Below are 17,905 nucleotides of genomic sequence, written 5' to 3'. Positions count from 1 at the left end.
GAAATGAAAGAATTTTAATTGTAAATAAAAGTAGTTACCGTAAAACCCCATGTAATTTGTGCACCTATGTAATTTGCGCAGGTACTTTTTGAGGCTGAAAATCTGGAAAAGCTTCTACTCGAATATTTTGCGTACCCAAAAAAATTGGGGGGAAAACGATGTTCATGCTCCGAAAATCGATCCCTAAATTATTATTTTTTGTAAATATGTTCAATAATTTGTTTTTATCAAAAAACAGGTAATAAGTTAAATTCCTGGAGCTCAACTAGAAATAATGTTAAAATGTGTACTAGACTCGATATTAGGCTGATGTTTCATTTTATCAAAAGCTTATAGGGTTAAATTGAATAATGAGCTTTAGGTCATTCAAATTCAAGTCTGTCACCTATTTATATACCACAGGTGAACAGGATTTTCTGGGTGTTTTAGTTTTTCTTAAATTGGACCATCATTTTCCTGTTAAAAGAAGTATTTTTTATTGGCACTCATCTGAGTAAAGTAATTCATTTTCAGGAAAGGAGTAAAGGACAATAACAGGAAAACAGGGGAAAACACTTTTGGAAAATATAACAACATTTTTATATTGTTGAGAGGGCTGAAAAATGGGACAAAAATATATGTACATGTCTTTAACTTGTTCTTACTTTTTTTGTTTGTCTTTCAATGTTCATGGTTTCTGTGCATTGAATATTTAGTTGCTGCAGAAGATTTACCCGTGGTACTTGGTCATGTGGTGATGGGTGTTGTGTTTGATTCGCATTATATATGTTTCTCTGTGTTGAGTTTTAACTTAATATGAGTAAATGTGTAAAAACAAGCCAGGTATGAAAACAAAATAAATACTTGGAAAATGATTTTCAAAGTGTGAGTGATTGGTTTTTTATGTTATACTTTAAATTCATTTGATATATACTTTATACCAGAATACATTCTACCTATTAAGATATTCGTCCTTCACCCGTACAATCTGTACTCGCCCAGCGTTAATTTGGCCCTTTCATATGAAATAAAAAGGGGATATGGAAATTATTCACATAATGATTTATTTATTTTTGATAATGTAAATGCAACAGAAATTAAAGCAGTGTAGAAGCTTCACGGGTAGTTGTTTGATAGTTCCTGAGGGGCCATGTCTGACATTATAAGGCTAATGATTACAGACTAAATGAATGTTGCTTTGTACCATTTTTAGCCCACCAGGCACAATTAAACTACAAGTTCGTTATACCCATACTACTTATCTGAATTCCGAAGTTTAAATGGTGGTTTTAAGTGCAACGTTTGAGGGGGTTTAAATTTTTGGCGTCTAAACTATCATTAAGGGGGCTTGTTGAACCTTAATGTAAGAATGAAAAAAGAAATGATGAGCTACCACTGAATCCGGTAAAAAATGTAATGTTTGATTTACATCAAACGTGCTGACATGTTTCGGCCAAAGGGAGGCTGTCTTCAGAGCACAGTAACATGACGTTTGCAGTTATGGTACAATGACGATGAGTTTTCCCCCAGTGTTCTTGTGAAGTGGATGTATGTTATTTCTGTGGTAATTAATGCTCATGACATGTCAATTTCTTAGTAATAAATGATCTTGTTGTAAATGTGATGTTTTGTTTGAATTTCCTAAGAATGGATAATTTGGGTTTTATTTTCAAAAACGTCAACTTTTATATCTTGCAAAGAAATAGTATTTTCTTGGTAAGATCACGATGGCAACCTTAAAAATTGCCCATAGTCTTTGGAAACCTTGTGTTGTAAGTTTGTCCATCAGCAGTCAACATCGATCGCGAAAATCATAATGAACACTGAATCAACTGTGACATTGGGGAAGCTGGGGTTTTACTATCAAGAAAAGGAAAGTTCACTATAGGAAAACCAAAATCGTCTCAGCTTAGTAGTAAGCTAGCCCTGTTGGCCATGTTGTGAACTGTTTATAAAGACCAAGGAAAGACGATAAAGTAGAAGAGTCTGTTGTGATCTTGATTTTAAGATCAAGAGAGTGTTTACGATCTACGTGGTCAATTATTTTTTCATTGTTTAAAGAGAGCACGTCGTCGATATATCTGAATGTGAAATTGAACTACTTTGCTAAGATTTTGTTACCAGTTCTGAACTGATGTTCAATAAATGCCGCTTCATCATAAAACAAAAGAACGCATCGGTCAGAAGAGGGGCACAGATTGTTCCCTTCGGAATGCCTACAGTCTGCTAGACACCTGCCATGAAACTCAACACAGATATTATCAACCAGGAAACCCGTTATCACAATTTCGTCCTTAACCTATTTCAGTTTGGTGTACGGGCCGAACAACGGTTTCTCTAGAGTGTACGTAAGGTCTTCAAACGTAGCGATGTCATTGCGTTGGGTTTGAATGCTTAACAATGCTCGGCTGAACAATTAGAAGAGCCGGCGGGATTCTTGTGAAGTCTGCTTGTAGCTGAAAAGTTTGGAAGCAATTGGTTTAGAATAAAATTAGTGGGGTACTTATGTATCTGTAGTACGGTGGTATGTTAGATTTGAACAACAGGAACCTGATAATTTGTTACATCTCTATTATGACTAAACTAAGCTGTTAAGAGTAATTTTACATGTTTTAGGGGTTTAGATCGACTTTCGGTAAAATGCTCTCGTATAATGAGATGAAATGTTAAATAAATGTTCATAAATAGCACTATTATCATAAAATTATTTTTGATATATCTGTCAAAAGTCTGGTACAATAGTTTATATAAGGGAGGGAACTGCTGTTATTCATATCAGTAGTAAGTATACTACAGGCCTTGCAGTTTTGAATTCCACACTTTGGAAATTAAAAAAGAAATCTGCCGTGTCTGAAACGTCAAACGTACCGATTAGACCGAGTTTTCCTGAGTTAACGTGTGAATGTTTCAATGGTTTTGTAGAGCCGTTACCCTTAGAGTGAGGGTGCCCAAAATGAAACGGTACCCAAAATGGAACACTTTTGATCTAAATGACTCGGCATTTTTTTATTTTTTTTTGCTATAAATATGAATCGTACGTTTTATAAATCAAGATTTATATAGTTTTATGCATTTTGAGCAAATATCATATGCCTACCTCTTGAACATTGCTCTTAAACTCAATTGAAATATTAAAAAAATGAAATGAAAAAAAATCCCGTGAAACAGTACGATGCGAAAACATAAACTATAACCGCGGAATTAGATTATCTAAGTCCGTGCTATAACTATGGAAAACTATATGTTCAAACGAATAGTTTAGGGAATAAATTAGTAAAATTTGTCGGATATTGTCAAAACCTTTTTGAAACGAAGAAAATCATTTAAATGCTGTCATTTAGTTTTATAAACAGACTTCTATGATGAAGTTATTTATTTTGGGTACTCGACCAGCTAAAAATTCCAAGTGAATCTGATGCACTTCCATGAGCTCTATAAATAGACACACGTGCTGTTGATACCCAAGAAATACATAAGATGAAGGCTAAAGACATGTATTATTTCATTTCAGTAAAAACTTGATTTTTCAGAAACTTTACAGGAAATATCAATATTTTTCTTTAAAACGTGTTTCATTTTGGGTGCCCTCACCCTAGAGCTTTGGACAAAATAAATATTTTTTGAATTTAAGATATCTGACATAAAGCAAATAAAGTTGCTGTTTTTTTAAATGGAGATCTTGGATTCAAGAACGTATTGAAAATGTTAAATTCCTGACTAATGAACGTCAAACACACACGTGATCGCACCTTTAAAACAATGTAATAGATACAACAAAACATACGTTAAGATCGTGTCCGTAAGACTAATGCTATCTTCAAAACAGTCCTGTGTTCAATAGTCGTACTTTATTTTGACCTCCGGTCACAAATGCATTGTTTGTGTAAAAAATGAAACTGCTTAAAAACTGAAAACTAGGTAAATGTTCAAATCTTTAATATTATCATAATTACAAATTCTACTAACTTTCATATACAAAAGCACTGAACACCTTATACATATCGGGTATCAAGTATTTACCGGTAAAGTGTATAAAACGGACAGTTTATGAAAAGCTGTTTGACTTGCAGGAATATAGGAAACCGTGAAAAGATTTAGATATTAAAGGTCTTGAAATCAAAATGTGTTGAGAGCTGATCTGAGTGGTAAGCCATTGTATTGTGTTGAGAGTTGATCTGAGTGGGTAAGCCCTTGTATTGTGTTGAGAGCTGATCTGAGTGGGTAAGCCCTTGTATTGTGAATGAGAGCTGAACTGAGTGGTAAGCCCTTGTATTGTGTTGAGCGCTGATCTGAGTGGTAAGCCCTTGTCTTGTGTTGCGAGCTGATCTGAGTGGGTAAGCCCTTGTTTTGTGAATGAGAGCTGATCTGAGTGGTTAAGCCCTTATATTGTGAATGAGAGCTGATCTGAGTGAGTAAGCCCTTGTATTGTGAATGAGACCTGACCTAAGTGGGTAGCCCTTGTATTGTGAATGAGAGCTGGTCTGAGTGGGTAAGCCCTTGTATTGGGGATGAGAGCTGATCTGAGGGGTAAGCCCTTGTATTGGGTTGAGAGCTGATCTGAGTGGTAAGCCATTGTATTGTGTTGAGAGTTGATCTGAGTGGTTAAGCCCTTGTATTGTGTTGAGAGCCGATCTGAGTGGGTAAGCCCTTGTATCGTGTTGAGAGCTGATCTGAGTGGGTAAGCCCTTGAATTGTGAATGAGAGCAGATCTGAGTGGTAAGCCCTTGTATTGGGAATGAGAGCTGATCTGAGTGGGTAAGCCCTTGTATTGGGGATGAGAGCTGATCTGAGGGGTAAGCCCTTGTATTGTGTTGAGAGCCGATCTGAGTGGGTAAGCCCTTGTATCGTGTTGAGAGCTGATCTGAGTGGGTAAGCCCCTGTATTGTGTTGAGAGCTGATCTGAGTGGGAAGCCCTTGTATTGGGAATGAGAGCTGATCTGAGTGGGTAAGGCCTTGTATTGTGAATGAGAGCTGATATGAGTGGTAAGCCATTGTATTGTGTTGAGAGTTGATCTGAGTGGTTAAGCCCTTGTATTGTGTTGAGAGCCGATCTGAGTGGTAAGCCCTTGTATTGGGAATGAGAGCTGATCTGAGTGGGTAAGCCCTTGTTTTGTGAATGAGAGCTGATCTGAGTGGTTAAGCCCTTATATTGTGAATGAGAGCTGATCGGAGTGGTAAGCCCTTGTATTGTGTTGAGAGCCGATCTGAGTGGTAAGCCCTTGTATTGTGTTGAGAGCTGATCTGAGTGGTAAGCCCTTGTATTGTGTTGTGAGCTGATCTGAGTGGGTAAGCCCTTGAATTGTGAATGAGAGCTGATCTGAGTGGTAAGCCCTTGTATTGTGAATGAGAGCTGATCTGAGTGGGTAAGCCCTTGTATTGTGAATCTTCATTGACTTTTGTTCAAATGTGAATAAAGTTCTATCGCGGTTTATCAAGTTTGTCATCAATAGCAATGTGTAATATGGGACTATAACAACATTTGATAAAACATTCATTTCTTAAATGTGTTCTAGTACATTTAGAAAAATTATCAAGACAAAAATACATTAGCAAAAGTGTAATTTGGTCAATATAAATTCACAATGTGGCTTTATGGGTCATCCCAGGAAAGGCCTATATTAATCTAATCCAATCCAGTTTTAACACCTGACTGACTTCTAATCTTATGGCATAAATAACTTATTTAAGAAGATCTCATTCTGTGATAATATATGTATATTTATGTCCAATCTGCAAAATGTGATAGAAGTGTATTATTTGCATTTTACCTGAATAAATATTATTATTATTATTAATATGTCCCAGACGGTTTTCTGATCCCGGAGATTAAGAAGATGCTTATATTTTATTCTAGGTAAGTTATAATAATAGTTAATCTTGGTAATTATAACAATCTCGAATGTTGTGAACAACGTTCGGTCACACTGAGAATCTAAATGTGAGTTTTGACTCCGCCATTTTCTCTTTGTAGACTTTGTCAAAATTTTCACTGTCTGTAACTGTGAACCAATTCTTCCAGTCCCCCACTTCTCCTGTAACAAAAAAGGGTTTAATGTGTGAGTATACAGTTATAGCCCGTGAAACAAAGAAACCAATCCGAAACAGTCGGCACTTTCCGGAAACATTCACGGAAAATACCGACGGCTACCACTTGGTAAAGATAGATGAACGTTACACAATCACAGATAACTGCACCTTTAAATGTTGGTAATCGATTCGTTAAGTCAAACATAAATTACCCAGCACCACACAGCTGTTTCGTCTTTATAGGACTTATTGGTGATGCTAGGGGACAAACATATCGAAATCTTCTAAATACTGTACACACAGATTGACGGGTGCGTAAAATCCCTAATTTATGACTAATCTCTAACGCTTGTTCATTGTGAATGATAAAGTTACATTATTCATAACACCATCAATATATCGGAAATGTATTCTTAGATTTTATTTCTTAAATACAGATTGAGCGAAATGCTCTCATTTTATCGGAGATATGTTGCTTTCCTACGTTGCTACTGTCCTTTTTGTGGAGTTGACATATATTTATATGACAGGTTTCGTTGATGAAGCAGAAAAAGCTTGCTCTTTCTGAGCACTTTGTCCTATTTTCCTTGTGTACGAGTTGTCCACAACATAATATTATATACATGTATAGCAACTAATTGTACATACGCTTACAGCGTAGCCGAGTCGACATTGATTTGTGGACAACTCGTACACATTTACACCTTTGTGTACCCACGCTTACAGCGTAGCCGACTCGACATTGATTTGTGGACAACTCGTACACATTTACACCTTTGTGTACAAACGCTTCGCTGGTCATTTATCTGGTGGAGGTGACAGAGTACATAACATACTAGTCATCGAAACGTCACATAGAAACACTTATTGGTTGTGTTACAAGAATCTTTTAATAATCCATACCTACCAATCTGAAGAAAACGATTAGAACATTTATCCATGTACCTTTTCAATGGTCTCCCTATCTACGTCATTCTTTTGTTCATATTGTGCCCTAGTTTTCCTGTTTTTAAAGCAGACCTTCGGCATTATTTACATTTTTGTACTTATTTATTTTTCATCTGAAATAACCCTCACCTTTTCTATACAATATTTGAGATCCATCCCTAGCAAATGTTTTGAAGCGAGGGTCGGGGTTTTCCTGTTTGTCTTGTTTGGTCTTTGAAAACGAACAGCTCTCTACAATTTTGTCCAGCAAATCTTCGTTGAATGCCTTTCCTAGAAAAATAGCCACTTTCTCAACTTCTTGTCGAAGATTCTAAAAAATATTTTAAAATGTATACAATCAATTAACTTTTAAACATGTGCGTCTTTGCTATTTCCATCACAAACGTTGTAACCGTGAAGCTCGCGTGGTTTACTTGTAATACTATTTAAAAAGCAAATTATTTGTTAAAGTTAAAAGATGTTAGGTACAAAGGGCATCTTCCGTTTTACGCTGTTTTTCTCTGAATATGTCTGGTACGATATATATGTCTACCAAGAGAAAACACAAGTGATCGGGCAAGTGGCCAAATACCTTCTTCATGTACGTTCAAGAATTCACCCCGGCCGTGTTGGTGAAAGGCTAGTTTGCTATCCACTGCGCCACCCAACCACCGGGCAACGTTCGTTTGCAGTATTCCGGAGTGTAGTTTTCAATGGCGACTGTTACGGATTTCTATATTTATGATAGTCGAGGCAATGTTTATAAATAGATTTTACTTACTGATTTCATATTTTCATAGTTCATCATCATAAATGGCACTTTGGGGTGTGTGTCTGGGAACTGTTCCCATCCAAGAACGCTTCGGAACCAGGAATCATACGGTACTGTGTGGAATAAACAAGACCGCAAAACTGGTCAAAGAAGGTCAGATACAATGATAATGTATTAACTGTAAATAAAATATCCAATAGTTATCAATGACGGCATTGTGATGTATACGGGAAAGGTACCCAAGACGGATAACGAAATACAGAGGAGGAAGTATGTTCGTTTCTTGTTATATCAAAGGCAGAATATATTCAATAAAACAATTATCGCACCTGGGGGAGGGGGTGGGGGGTCAACCAGGTGTTAATATTGTCTTATGTTGCAACATGAACTACAGGATTTACCTGCAGACAACAATAATGAAATTATGAACATTTTATGAAGATTATATTTTAACACGTTCACACATCTATAGACAAAACCGATGTCTGGCTTCCTGAGAGACTGCTGATCTATATATAGACAAAACTGAGGTCTGGCTTCCTGAGAGACTGATGATCTATATATAGACAAAACTGATATCTGGCTTCCTGAGATACTGCTGATCTATATATAGACAAAACTGATGTCTGGCTTCCTGAGATACTGCTGATCTATATATAGAACAAACTGATGTCTGGCTTCCTGAGAGACTGCTGATCTATATATAGACAAAACTGATGTCTGGCTTCCTGGGAGACTGCTGATCTTTATATAGACAAAACTGATGTCTGGCTTCCTGAGAGACTGCTGATCTTTATATAGACAAAAATGATGTCTGGCTGCCTGAGAGACTGCTGATCTATATATAGACAAAACTGATGTCTGGCTTTCGGAGAGACTGCTGATCTATATATAGGCAAAACTGATGTCTGGCTTCCTGAGTGACTGCTGATCTATATATAGACAAAACTGATGTCTGGCTTCCTGAGGGACTGCTGATCTATATATAGACCAAACTGATGTATGGCTTCCTGAGAGACTGCTGATCTATATATAGACAAAACTGATGTCTGGCTTCCTGAAAGACTGCTGATCTATATATATACAAAACTGATGTCTTGCTTCCTGAGAGACTGCTGCTTTATATATAGACAAAACTGAAGTCTGGCTTCCTGAGGGACTGCTGATCTATATATATACAAAACTGATGTCTGGCTTCCTGAGAGACTGCTGATCTATATATATAGACCAAACTGATGTCTGGCTTCCTGAGAGACTGCTGATCTATATATAGACAAAACTGATATCTGGCTTCCTGAAAGACTGCTGATCTATATATAGACAAAACCGATGTCTGGCTTCCTGAGAGACTGCTGATCTATATATAGACAAACACTTACACATTATATATCAAAAGATTTTGAACTTATTCCAAACTTTGTAAGAAAGTACATATTAATTAAGAAATGCGCCCAAAATGAAAAATAGAATAATTTTAAACAAAATAAAATGAAATTGATATGAATGATTTGATTCGTAGTTCCTTGTCTTTTCCGGCAAACTTGAGCAATCATTCGTTTCATTAATTGATTCGATTTTTAATTACCGACTGATTTGTTTCGGCTGCAACATACCATCTCCATTGAGAAATTTATCAATGTAGGAGTAATTGAACTCTCCATCGAACGCCGTAGCAGCCAGATTCACGCCGAAGTTGTAGTGAGAAACAACGACATCCTTGGGGTTCCTCGTCATGTAAATGACCTTGACACGCCCTTGACTTAGTCGCCATGGTAACCATTTGATCGGTACGTGAGTAATGATTATCCTTGGCGACGGGGCGTTGTCAGTGGTGTCAAAGCCATCAGCGTCCAGCCAGCAGTGTTTTCGGCAGTAGGAGGCGTGGCCTCGTAACAGCATGTACACAACCTCGTTAATCCAATGTGTACCTGTAACCATAGCAACCACTCAATTCAACTGGGTGGTAGTAAACGATTCTGCAAGTCACCAAGGAATCATATCAAGGATATAATATGATGGGATCACAAATATGTGGAATTCATATAATCGTATCAGTATATTAGGAGGGAATTAAAATTAGCAGGAAGTTGTCTGTTTTGTACATATTATACACAAAAATCTGGATAGATACACTCACCTAGGCAAAGATAAATTGACATGTTACGTCAGGTAAGGAGTTATGTGTAACCAATAACAAATCGAAATCCCCAGTCACTTAGGAACCGATATTGTGTGATATAAGTAACACAGAGAAAAATGGTAAATGTTAAAAGACTTAAGCGTACATTGCTTGGTGTCCAACCTATTTAATACAAACAATAACATTTGAAATGAAAATATAGCAGAATGGATTACTCAGATCCTCTGATAAAATTGTAGTCTCTGTCAACCAGACTCTTGTTGTCTGCGCAAGCTACGCCGAGTGATCAATCGTCTGGTTGAAAGCGACTAATAAAATTGGTACGAAGAAATCAATTAGTTAGGAATCAAAATATTACTGGTTTATAATTAATTTACCTGACTTAGGGTATGACGTAATAAAGATGTCATCGTCCCTCAGTGTCATGTCCCGTATGTTACGTAGTTGATCCGCTACGTTATGCATCTCGACCGGATAATTAAATCCATCATACGGTTGCATTTTTAACTCAAATTCGGGCTTTTCTTTTTCCTGACATCCAGACCGATCTTCTGTAACCTCTTTTCTATTCATTTCGGTAGAGAGCAGGTCCTGATATCAACCCAGCTCTAACAATCAAACACTAAAGATAAAACAATATCAGGAGAGGTTGAAAGATGACCATAATACATGTGATCGCACCTGTACATGTGTTAATGGGTAAAGTATGACGAATTGAATAACGCTACATCATTCAGCTGTTTCGCTCTTCTAGGACTCGTCGGTGTTACTAAAATCCCTTAACCCTTTCACCACTGTAGACCATAATGGACTCATCCAGATCAAAGCATGGACGAGTTTACTAAAGTTATATAGGGGTGAAAGGGTTAAAAGGAAACAGGCTGAGAATAAAACTTTTCAAGTGTTTAATCGTCATCCCGTTAATCAAAGCTAACGCAATAATGTTATTGAGCAGCAACGCCGACCATGGACAGGCAATATGCAGAGATAACAACCTATTTCTAATTTTGTGATTATTTTGCATTATTTATTTATTATTTTCTTGCATTGGCGAACTAAGAAATACCGATAGTATTTGTACTGAAAATTCATGAATAATGTTAGCAATGGTGTCCTTTTTCTAAATACAGTATTTTTTATTTTAATTGATTGGTTAGTTTTGAGCAACATTGAGATAATTCATTGCCACAGAGGGTCACAATATTGCTATCATTTTCGCCATACATATGTATTAGTTTCAGTGACGTCGAGAGACTGTACCCCTAGCCTACACCTGGCTAAATTATGCATCCGTCAACTGCTTAACAACGGGACAAACACACCTATCTTAACAATGGGACTCACACCCCTATCTTAACAATGGGACTCACACCCCTATCTTAACAATGGGACACACATCCATATCTTAACAATGGGACACACACCCCTATCTTATTAATGGGACACACACCCCTATCTTAACAATGGGACACACACCCCTATCTTAGCAATGGGACACACACCCCTATCTTAACAATAGGACACACACCCCTATCTTAACAATGGGACACACACCCCTATCTTAACAATGGGACACACATCTCTATCTTATTAATGGGACACACACCCCTATCTTAACAATAGCACACACACACCTATCTTAACAATGGGACACACACCCCTATCTTAACAAAGGGACACACACCCCTATCTTAACAATAGGACTCACACCCCTATCTTAACAATGGGACACACATCCATATCTTAACAATGGGACACACACCCCTAGCTTAACACTGGGACACACACCCCTATCTTAACAATGGGACACACATCCCTATCTTAACAATGGGACACACATCCCTATCTTAACAATGGGACACACACCCCTATCTTAACAAAGGGACACACCCCCCTATCTTAACTATGGGACACACACCCCTATCTTAACAATGGGACACACACCCTTATCTTAACAATGGGACACACACACCTATCTTAACAATGGGACACACACCCCTATCTTAACAATGGGACACACACCCCTATCTTAACAATGGGACACACACCCCTATCTTAACAATGGGACACACACCCCTATCTTAACAATGGGACACACACCCCTATCTTAACAAAGAGACACACACCCCTATCTTAACTATGGGACACACACCCCTATCTTAACAATGTGACACACACCCTTATCTTAACAATGAGACACACACACCTATCTTAACAATGGGACACACACCCCTATCTTAACAATGGGACACACACCCCTATCTTAACAATGGGACACACACCCCTATCTTAACAATGGGACACACACCCCTATCTTAACAATGGGACACACACCCCTATCTTAACAATGGGACACACACCCCTATCTTAACAATGGGACACACACCCCTATCTTAACAATGGGACACACACCCCTATCTTAACAATGGGACACACACCCCTATCTTAACAATGGGACACACACCCCTATCTTAACAATGGGACACACACCCCTATCTTAACAATGGGACACACACCCCTATCTTAACAATGGGACACACACCCCTATCTTAACAATGGGACACACACCCCTATCTTAACAATGGGACACACACCCCTATCTTAACAATGGGACACACACCCCTATCTTAACAATGGGACACACACCCCTATCTTAACAATGGGACACACACCCCTATCTTAACAATGGGACACACACCCCTATCTTAACAATGGGACACACACCCCTATCTTAACAATGGGACACACACCCCTATCTTAACAATGGGACACACACCCCTATCTTAACAATGGGACACACACCCCTATCTTAACAATGGGACACACACCCCTATCTTAACAATGGGACACACACCCCTATCTTAACAATGGGACACACACCCCTATCTTAACAATGGGACACACACCCCTATCTTAACAATGGGACACACACCCCTATCTTAACAATGGGACACACACCCCTATCTTAACAATGGGACACACACCCCTATCTTAACAATGGGACACACACCCCTATCTTAACAATGGGACACACACCCCTATCTTAACAATGGGACACACACCCCTATCTTAACAATGGGACACACACCCCTATCTTAACAATGGGACACACACCCCTATCTTAACAATGGGACACACACCCCTATCTTAACAATGGGACACACACCCCTATCTTAACAATGGGACACACACCCCTATCTTAACAATGGGACACACACCCCTATCTTAACAATGGGACACACACCCCTATCTTAACAATGGGACACACACCCCTATCTTAACAATGGGACACACACCCCTATCTTAACAATGGGACACACACCCCTATCTTAACAATGGGACACACACCCCTATCTTAACAATGGGACACACACCCCTATCTTAACAATGGGACACACACCCCTATCTTAACAATGGGACACACACCCCTATCTTAACAATGGGACACACACCCCTATCTTAACAATGGGACACACACCCCTATCTTAACAATGGGACACACACCCCTATCTTAACAATGGGACACACACCCCTATCTTAACAATGGGACACACACCCCTATCTTAACAATGGGACACACACCCCTATCTTAACAATGGGACACACACCCCTATCTTAACAATGGGACACACACCCCTATCTTAACAATGGGACACACACCCCTATCTTAACAATGGGACACACACCCCTATCTTAACAATGGGACACACACCCCTATCTTAACAATGGGACACACACCCCTATCTTAACAATGGGACACACACCCCTATCTTAACAATGGGACACACACCCCTATCTTAACAATGGGACACACACCCCTATCTTAACAATGGGACACACACCCCTATCTTAACAATGGGACACACACCCCTATCTTAACAATGGGACACACACCCCTATCTTAACAATAGGACACACACCCCTATCTTAACAATGGGACACACACCCCTATCTTAACAATGGGACACACACCCCTATCTTAACAAAGGGACACACACCCCTATCTTAACTATGGGACACACACCCCTATCTTAACAATGGGACACACACCTTTATCTTAACAATGGGACACACACACCTATCTTAACAATAGGACACACACACCTATCTTAACAATGGGACACACATTCCTATCTTAACAATGGGACACACCCCCATCTTAACAATGGGACACACACCTTTATCTTAACAATGGGACACACACCCCTATTTTAACACTGGGACACACACCCCTATCTTAACCATGGGACACACACCCCTATCTCCATGTCACACACCTCTATCTTAACAATGGGACACACACACCTATCTTAACAATAGGACACACCCCCCTATCTTAACAATAGGACACACACTCCTATCTTAACCATGGGACACCCACCCCTATCTTAACAATGGGACTCACACCCCTATCTTAACACTGGGAAACACACCCCTATCTTAACAATGGGATACACACCCCTATCTTAACAATGGGATACACACCCCTATCTTAACAATGGGACTCACACCCCTATCTTAACACTGGGACACACCCCCCTATCTTAACAATAGGACACACACCCCTATCTTAACAATTGGACCGCACCCCTATCTTAACAATAGGACACACACACCTATCTTAACAATAGGACACACACCCCTATCTTAACAATGTTTCACACACCCCTATCTTAACACTGCGACACACACCCCTATCTTAACAATGCGACACACACCCCTATCTTAACAATGAGACACACACCCCTATCTTAACAATGAGACACACACCCCTATCTTAACAATGTTTCACACACCCCTATCTTAACACTGCGACACACACCCCTATCTTAACAATGTTTCACACACCCCTATCTTAACACTGGGACACACACCCCTATCTTAACCATGGGACACACACCCCTATCTCCATGTGATCAATTGTCTACATCTTGCTGAATCTCAATTTCATCAAAGGATAAAAGAAAACATCTTTGGCTACCATGATAAACATAGGTTAAAAATAGAAACGTATTTAGCTTTATATTACACAGTACCTTCCTTGTTCCTGATGTCCGTGACACTTATACTCACCTTTATAACCGACGTAACAGCCAACACAATATCAAATAGACGTTGTATAATCGAGAGTATGGAAGGAAATAAGTATCAACATATCTAAATACAGTAATATGTAGAAACGGGTACTCACTGTGAATTCAATTCAATAGTCCGTATATAATATGCAACGCTTCATAAAATCGTCCGAACTTCTTATTTCAAGAAAGCTGATATATTTTTTACGTGGGGACATCTAATGCATGCCAATTCATGGCTAATGCAGTCGAAATGGGACTAGTAGGACATTTAATTTTGTTATTAAAAAAATTCTCTAATCAATATACTCGGTAGACCGGTTGCTTCCGGAATCATCCGAAGAGTAATACACAATCGCTTCCATTTCGTCAGAGGACGGGGAACGCCGACTTAATCTAGACAATATAATTATGTTATATGTTACAGTGTGCTGATCAGATCGAGCAAACTGATAAAATGAAAGCGAACAAATATAGATAAACGGTACGCCTCCGCGGCGATTGCGTAGAGATAAAAGCAAATATTAATTTTAATACCTCCAGCTTTCTGATAAGTAATAAACTATCTAAAATTCTCGAGGATTTTTATTTTTTTATTAATGCATTATTGGATGGCATAGATTAGACTAATTAAGATATAGCACACGCTAAATGTTATATACACAATTAGATGGCATAAATGTTATATACACAATTAGATGGCATAGATTAGACTAATTAAGATATAGCACACACTAAATGCTATATACACAATAAGATGGCATAGATTAGACTGATTAAGATATAGCACACACTAAATGTCATATACACAATTAGATGGCAGAGATTATACTAATTAAGATATAGCACACACTAAATGTTATATACACAATTAGATGGCATAGATTAGACTAATTAAGATATAGCACACACTAAATGTTATATACACAATTAGATGGCATAGATTAGACTGATTAGGATATAGCACACACTAAATGTTATATACACAATGAGATGGCATAGATTAGAATAATTAAGATATAGCACACACTAAATGTTATATACACAATTAGATGGCATAGATTAGACCAATTAAGATATAGCACACACTAAATGCTATATACACAATAAGATGGCATAGATTAGACTAATTAAGATATAGCACACACTAAATGTTATATACACAGTTAGATGGTTTACAGTGGGTTTATGTACTTATTCACAAACATGTACACGAGAGTGTACAATAAGGCGAGGAATGAGCGGCAGTGAGAATTGATAGCCATCATTGTCATCATCATCAGCAGCAGCAGCAGCAGTTAAACCATCCTCGATATCCAGGGGTTACGCTCACTTTCGCTCTCTGCACCCCCTTAGATATGTCATAGCAAAATTGAAGGCACACGGCTGGCTGTTTGATTGTTGTCAGGTAAAAAAAAAAAAAGACTAATCACTAGACTGATACTTGTCCTTTGAAGATTACAGTGGAGCGACGCCCGACTTCAAAGCCAATAAGCTCTACCGTTACGCGACCGCGACATTCTCTGAAACCCCTCGGGTAAGACAATCAAGAATATCATCCCTCGGGTTGGTGATTTCTCTGTCACACCCTCGAGTAAGGAAAAATTATATTAGTCACCCCCTAGGTGGAGATAACCACGTGCAGAATGGTTCGATCAAAGTCATAACAATAGTATGACGTCACGTCAACAGTAGCATACCATGGAAGACAACTCTGGTTTTGCTGGGGAAATGTACCAGGGTAACGTCGGCGGATTTGTGAGTGAAACAGGATGGAAAAACAATCCTCCGCTAACTTGAGGGTGTGACAGAGAAATCTCCAAGCCTCGGGATGATATTATCGAATGTCTTAGCAAAGCCACGAATGAGACTACCAAGAATATTATCCATAGGGTTGGAGATTTCTCAGTCTTGGTTAAACAGCTTGCATAACCAGTTATATTGGGTTCATTTGAATATTCTTTGTATAGGGGTATTTGACCGACATTTCAATCTATTATCATAACCATCCTATATCAGTAGGGCTGCCGAGGTCAACGCAGGTAGGTCAAGTCAACTGAGAGCTCCGCCAGTGGCCATTATTACATGTACCCCATCAAATATGGCTACTAGGTTGAACCAATACAGTGCAACACATTACACAGTTAACGAATATGGACCGACTGATGAATTTTAAAAAAATAAAAATAAAAAAATCGTTCAATGTGTTTGAGAAATGTCCACCTAACTACTATAACAAATTAGGGAGAGGTAAACAATCCTCAAGTCTGATTTTCTCTGAATGGCCAAGAAAATCGAAACGCCAAACAGTGACCAAGATAGCTGCCAGTCTATGACTTTCTCTGAATGGCAAAGAAAATCGAAACGCAAAACAGTGACGAAGATAGCTGCCATGGTCTGATATGATAAATAAAAACAACGAGACTATCACGCATTTTATCATGTTTTTATAAACATTTGCTTTGTGTATACATTTTCAATTGCCGAGGAATATACTAGTAATAGCAGTATTGCCTTGTAATGGTTAGCTCCATTTATATTCTCGTTTTGTGTGATATGAAGGTCGACATTTTTAATTATGCTCGTTAGAGTGCCTTGCGGTGTTGTTGTCACTATCTGAGTTATCGATGTGAGAACGTGACATTATTTGGATGCAAATACGGTCTACATGGTGGGTGTCATATGATGAAGCAGAACTACCCTTCCGGAACACCTGGTGTTACATGTATATTATCCTTGTACCTTTTTAAGTGTCTCTGTGTAAATAATTCCTTTGTCATATTTTGTCCTATTTTTATCGATTTTGAGTTATAACATGGTTTTGTTGACACCTTAGTTTTTTTCGTTTTTTTCTCAGGTCTAGTCGACCTACAATACATAGTTTCCGTCCATACAGGTTAAAATAATTCTCACTGCCGTTCATTCCTCGCCTTATTGTATACTCTCATGTTCATGTTAGTTTAAACTTTATTTTATTGATGTTTA

General features: G+C 38.4%; 1 protein-coding gene across 4 annotated transcripts; it reads right to left on the bottom strand.

Annotated features, from left to right (window-relative positions):
* Window positions 1-4,438: 4,438 nt before the first annotated feature.
* On the bottom strand, window positions 4,439-15,127 carry LOC110466010 (sulfotransferase family cytosolic 1B member 1-like). 4 transcript variants are annotated; one of them, XM_021522246.1, is made up of 6 exons: window positions 15,037-15,127; window positions 10,223-10,467; window positions 9,319-9,633; window positions 7,715-7,818; window positions 7,084-7,264; window positions 4,439-6,011 (listed from the first exon to the last, which is right to left on the bottom strand). In XM_021522246.1, exons 2-6 carry the CDS (start codon window positions 10,416-10,418, stop codon window positions 5,899-5,901), a joined length of 909 nt encoding a protein of 302 aa, XP_021377921.1. In that variant the 5' UTR covers window positions 10,419-10,467; window positions 15,037-15,127; the 3' UTR covers window positions 4,439-5,898. The 4 variants fall into 4 exon arrangements, with proteins under 4 accessions (XP_021377921.1, XP_021377923.1, XP_021377924.1 ...); XM_021522248.1 differs by having other exon boundaries at window positions 10,223-10,451; XM_021522249.1 differs by lacking the exon at window positions 15,037-15,127 and adding an exon at window positions 14,919-15,028 and having other exon boundaries at window positions 10,223-10,451.
* Between the last annotated feature and the right edge of the window lie 2,778 nt (window positions 15,128-17,905).

Source organism: Mizuhopecten yessoensis, unplaced genomic scaffold, assembly GCF_002113885.1.
Source record: "Mizuhopecten yessoensis strain PY_sf001 unplaced genomic scaffold, ASM211388v2 scaffold11113, whole genome shotgun sequence".
NCBI lineage: Eukaryota > Metazoa > Mollusca > Bivalvia > Pectinida > Pectinidae > Mizuhopecten > Mizuhopecten yessoensis.
Note: the sequence above shows the minus strand (reverse complement) of the source record. Positions and strands in the feature narration are given on the sequence as shown.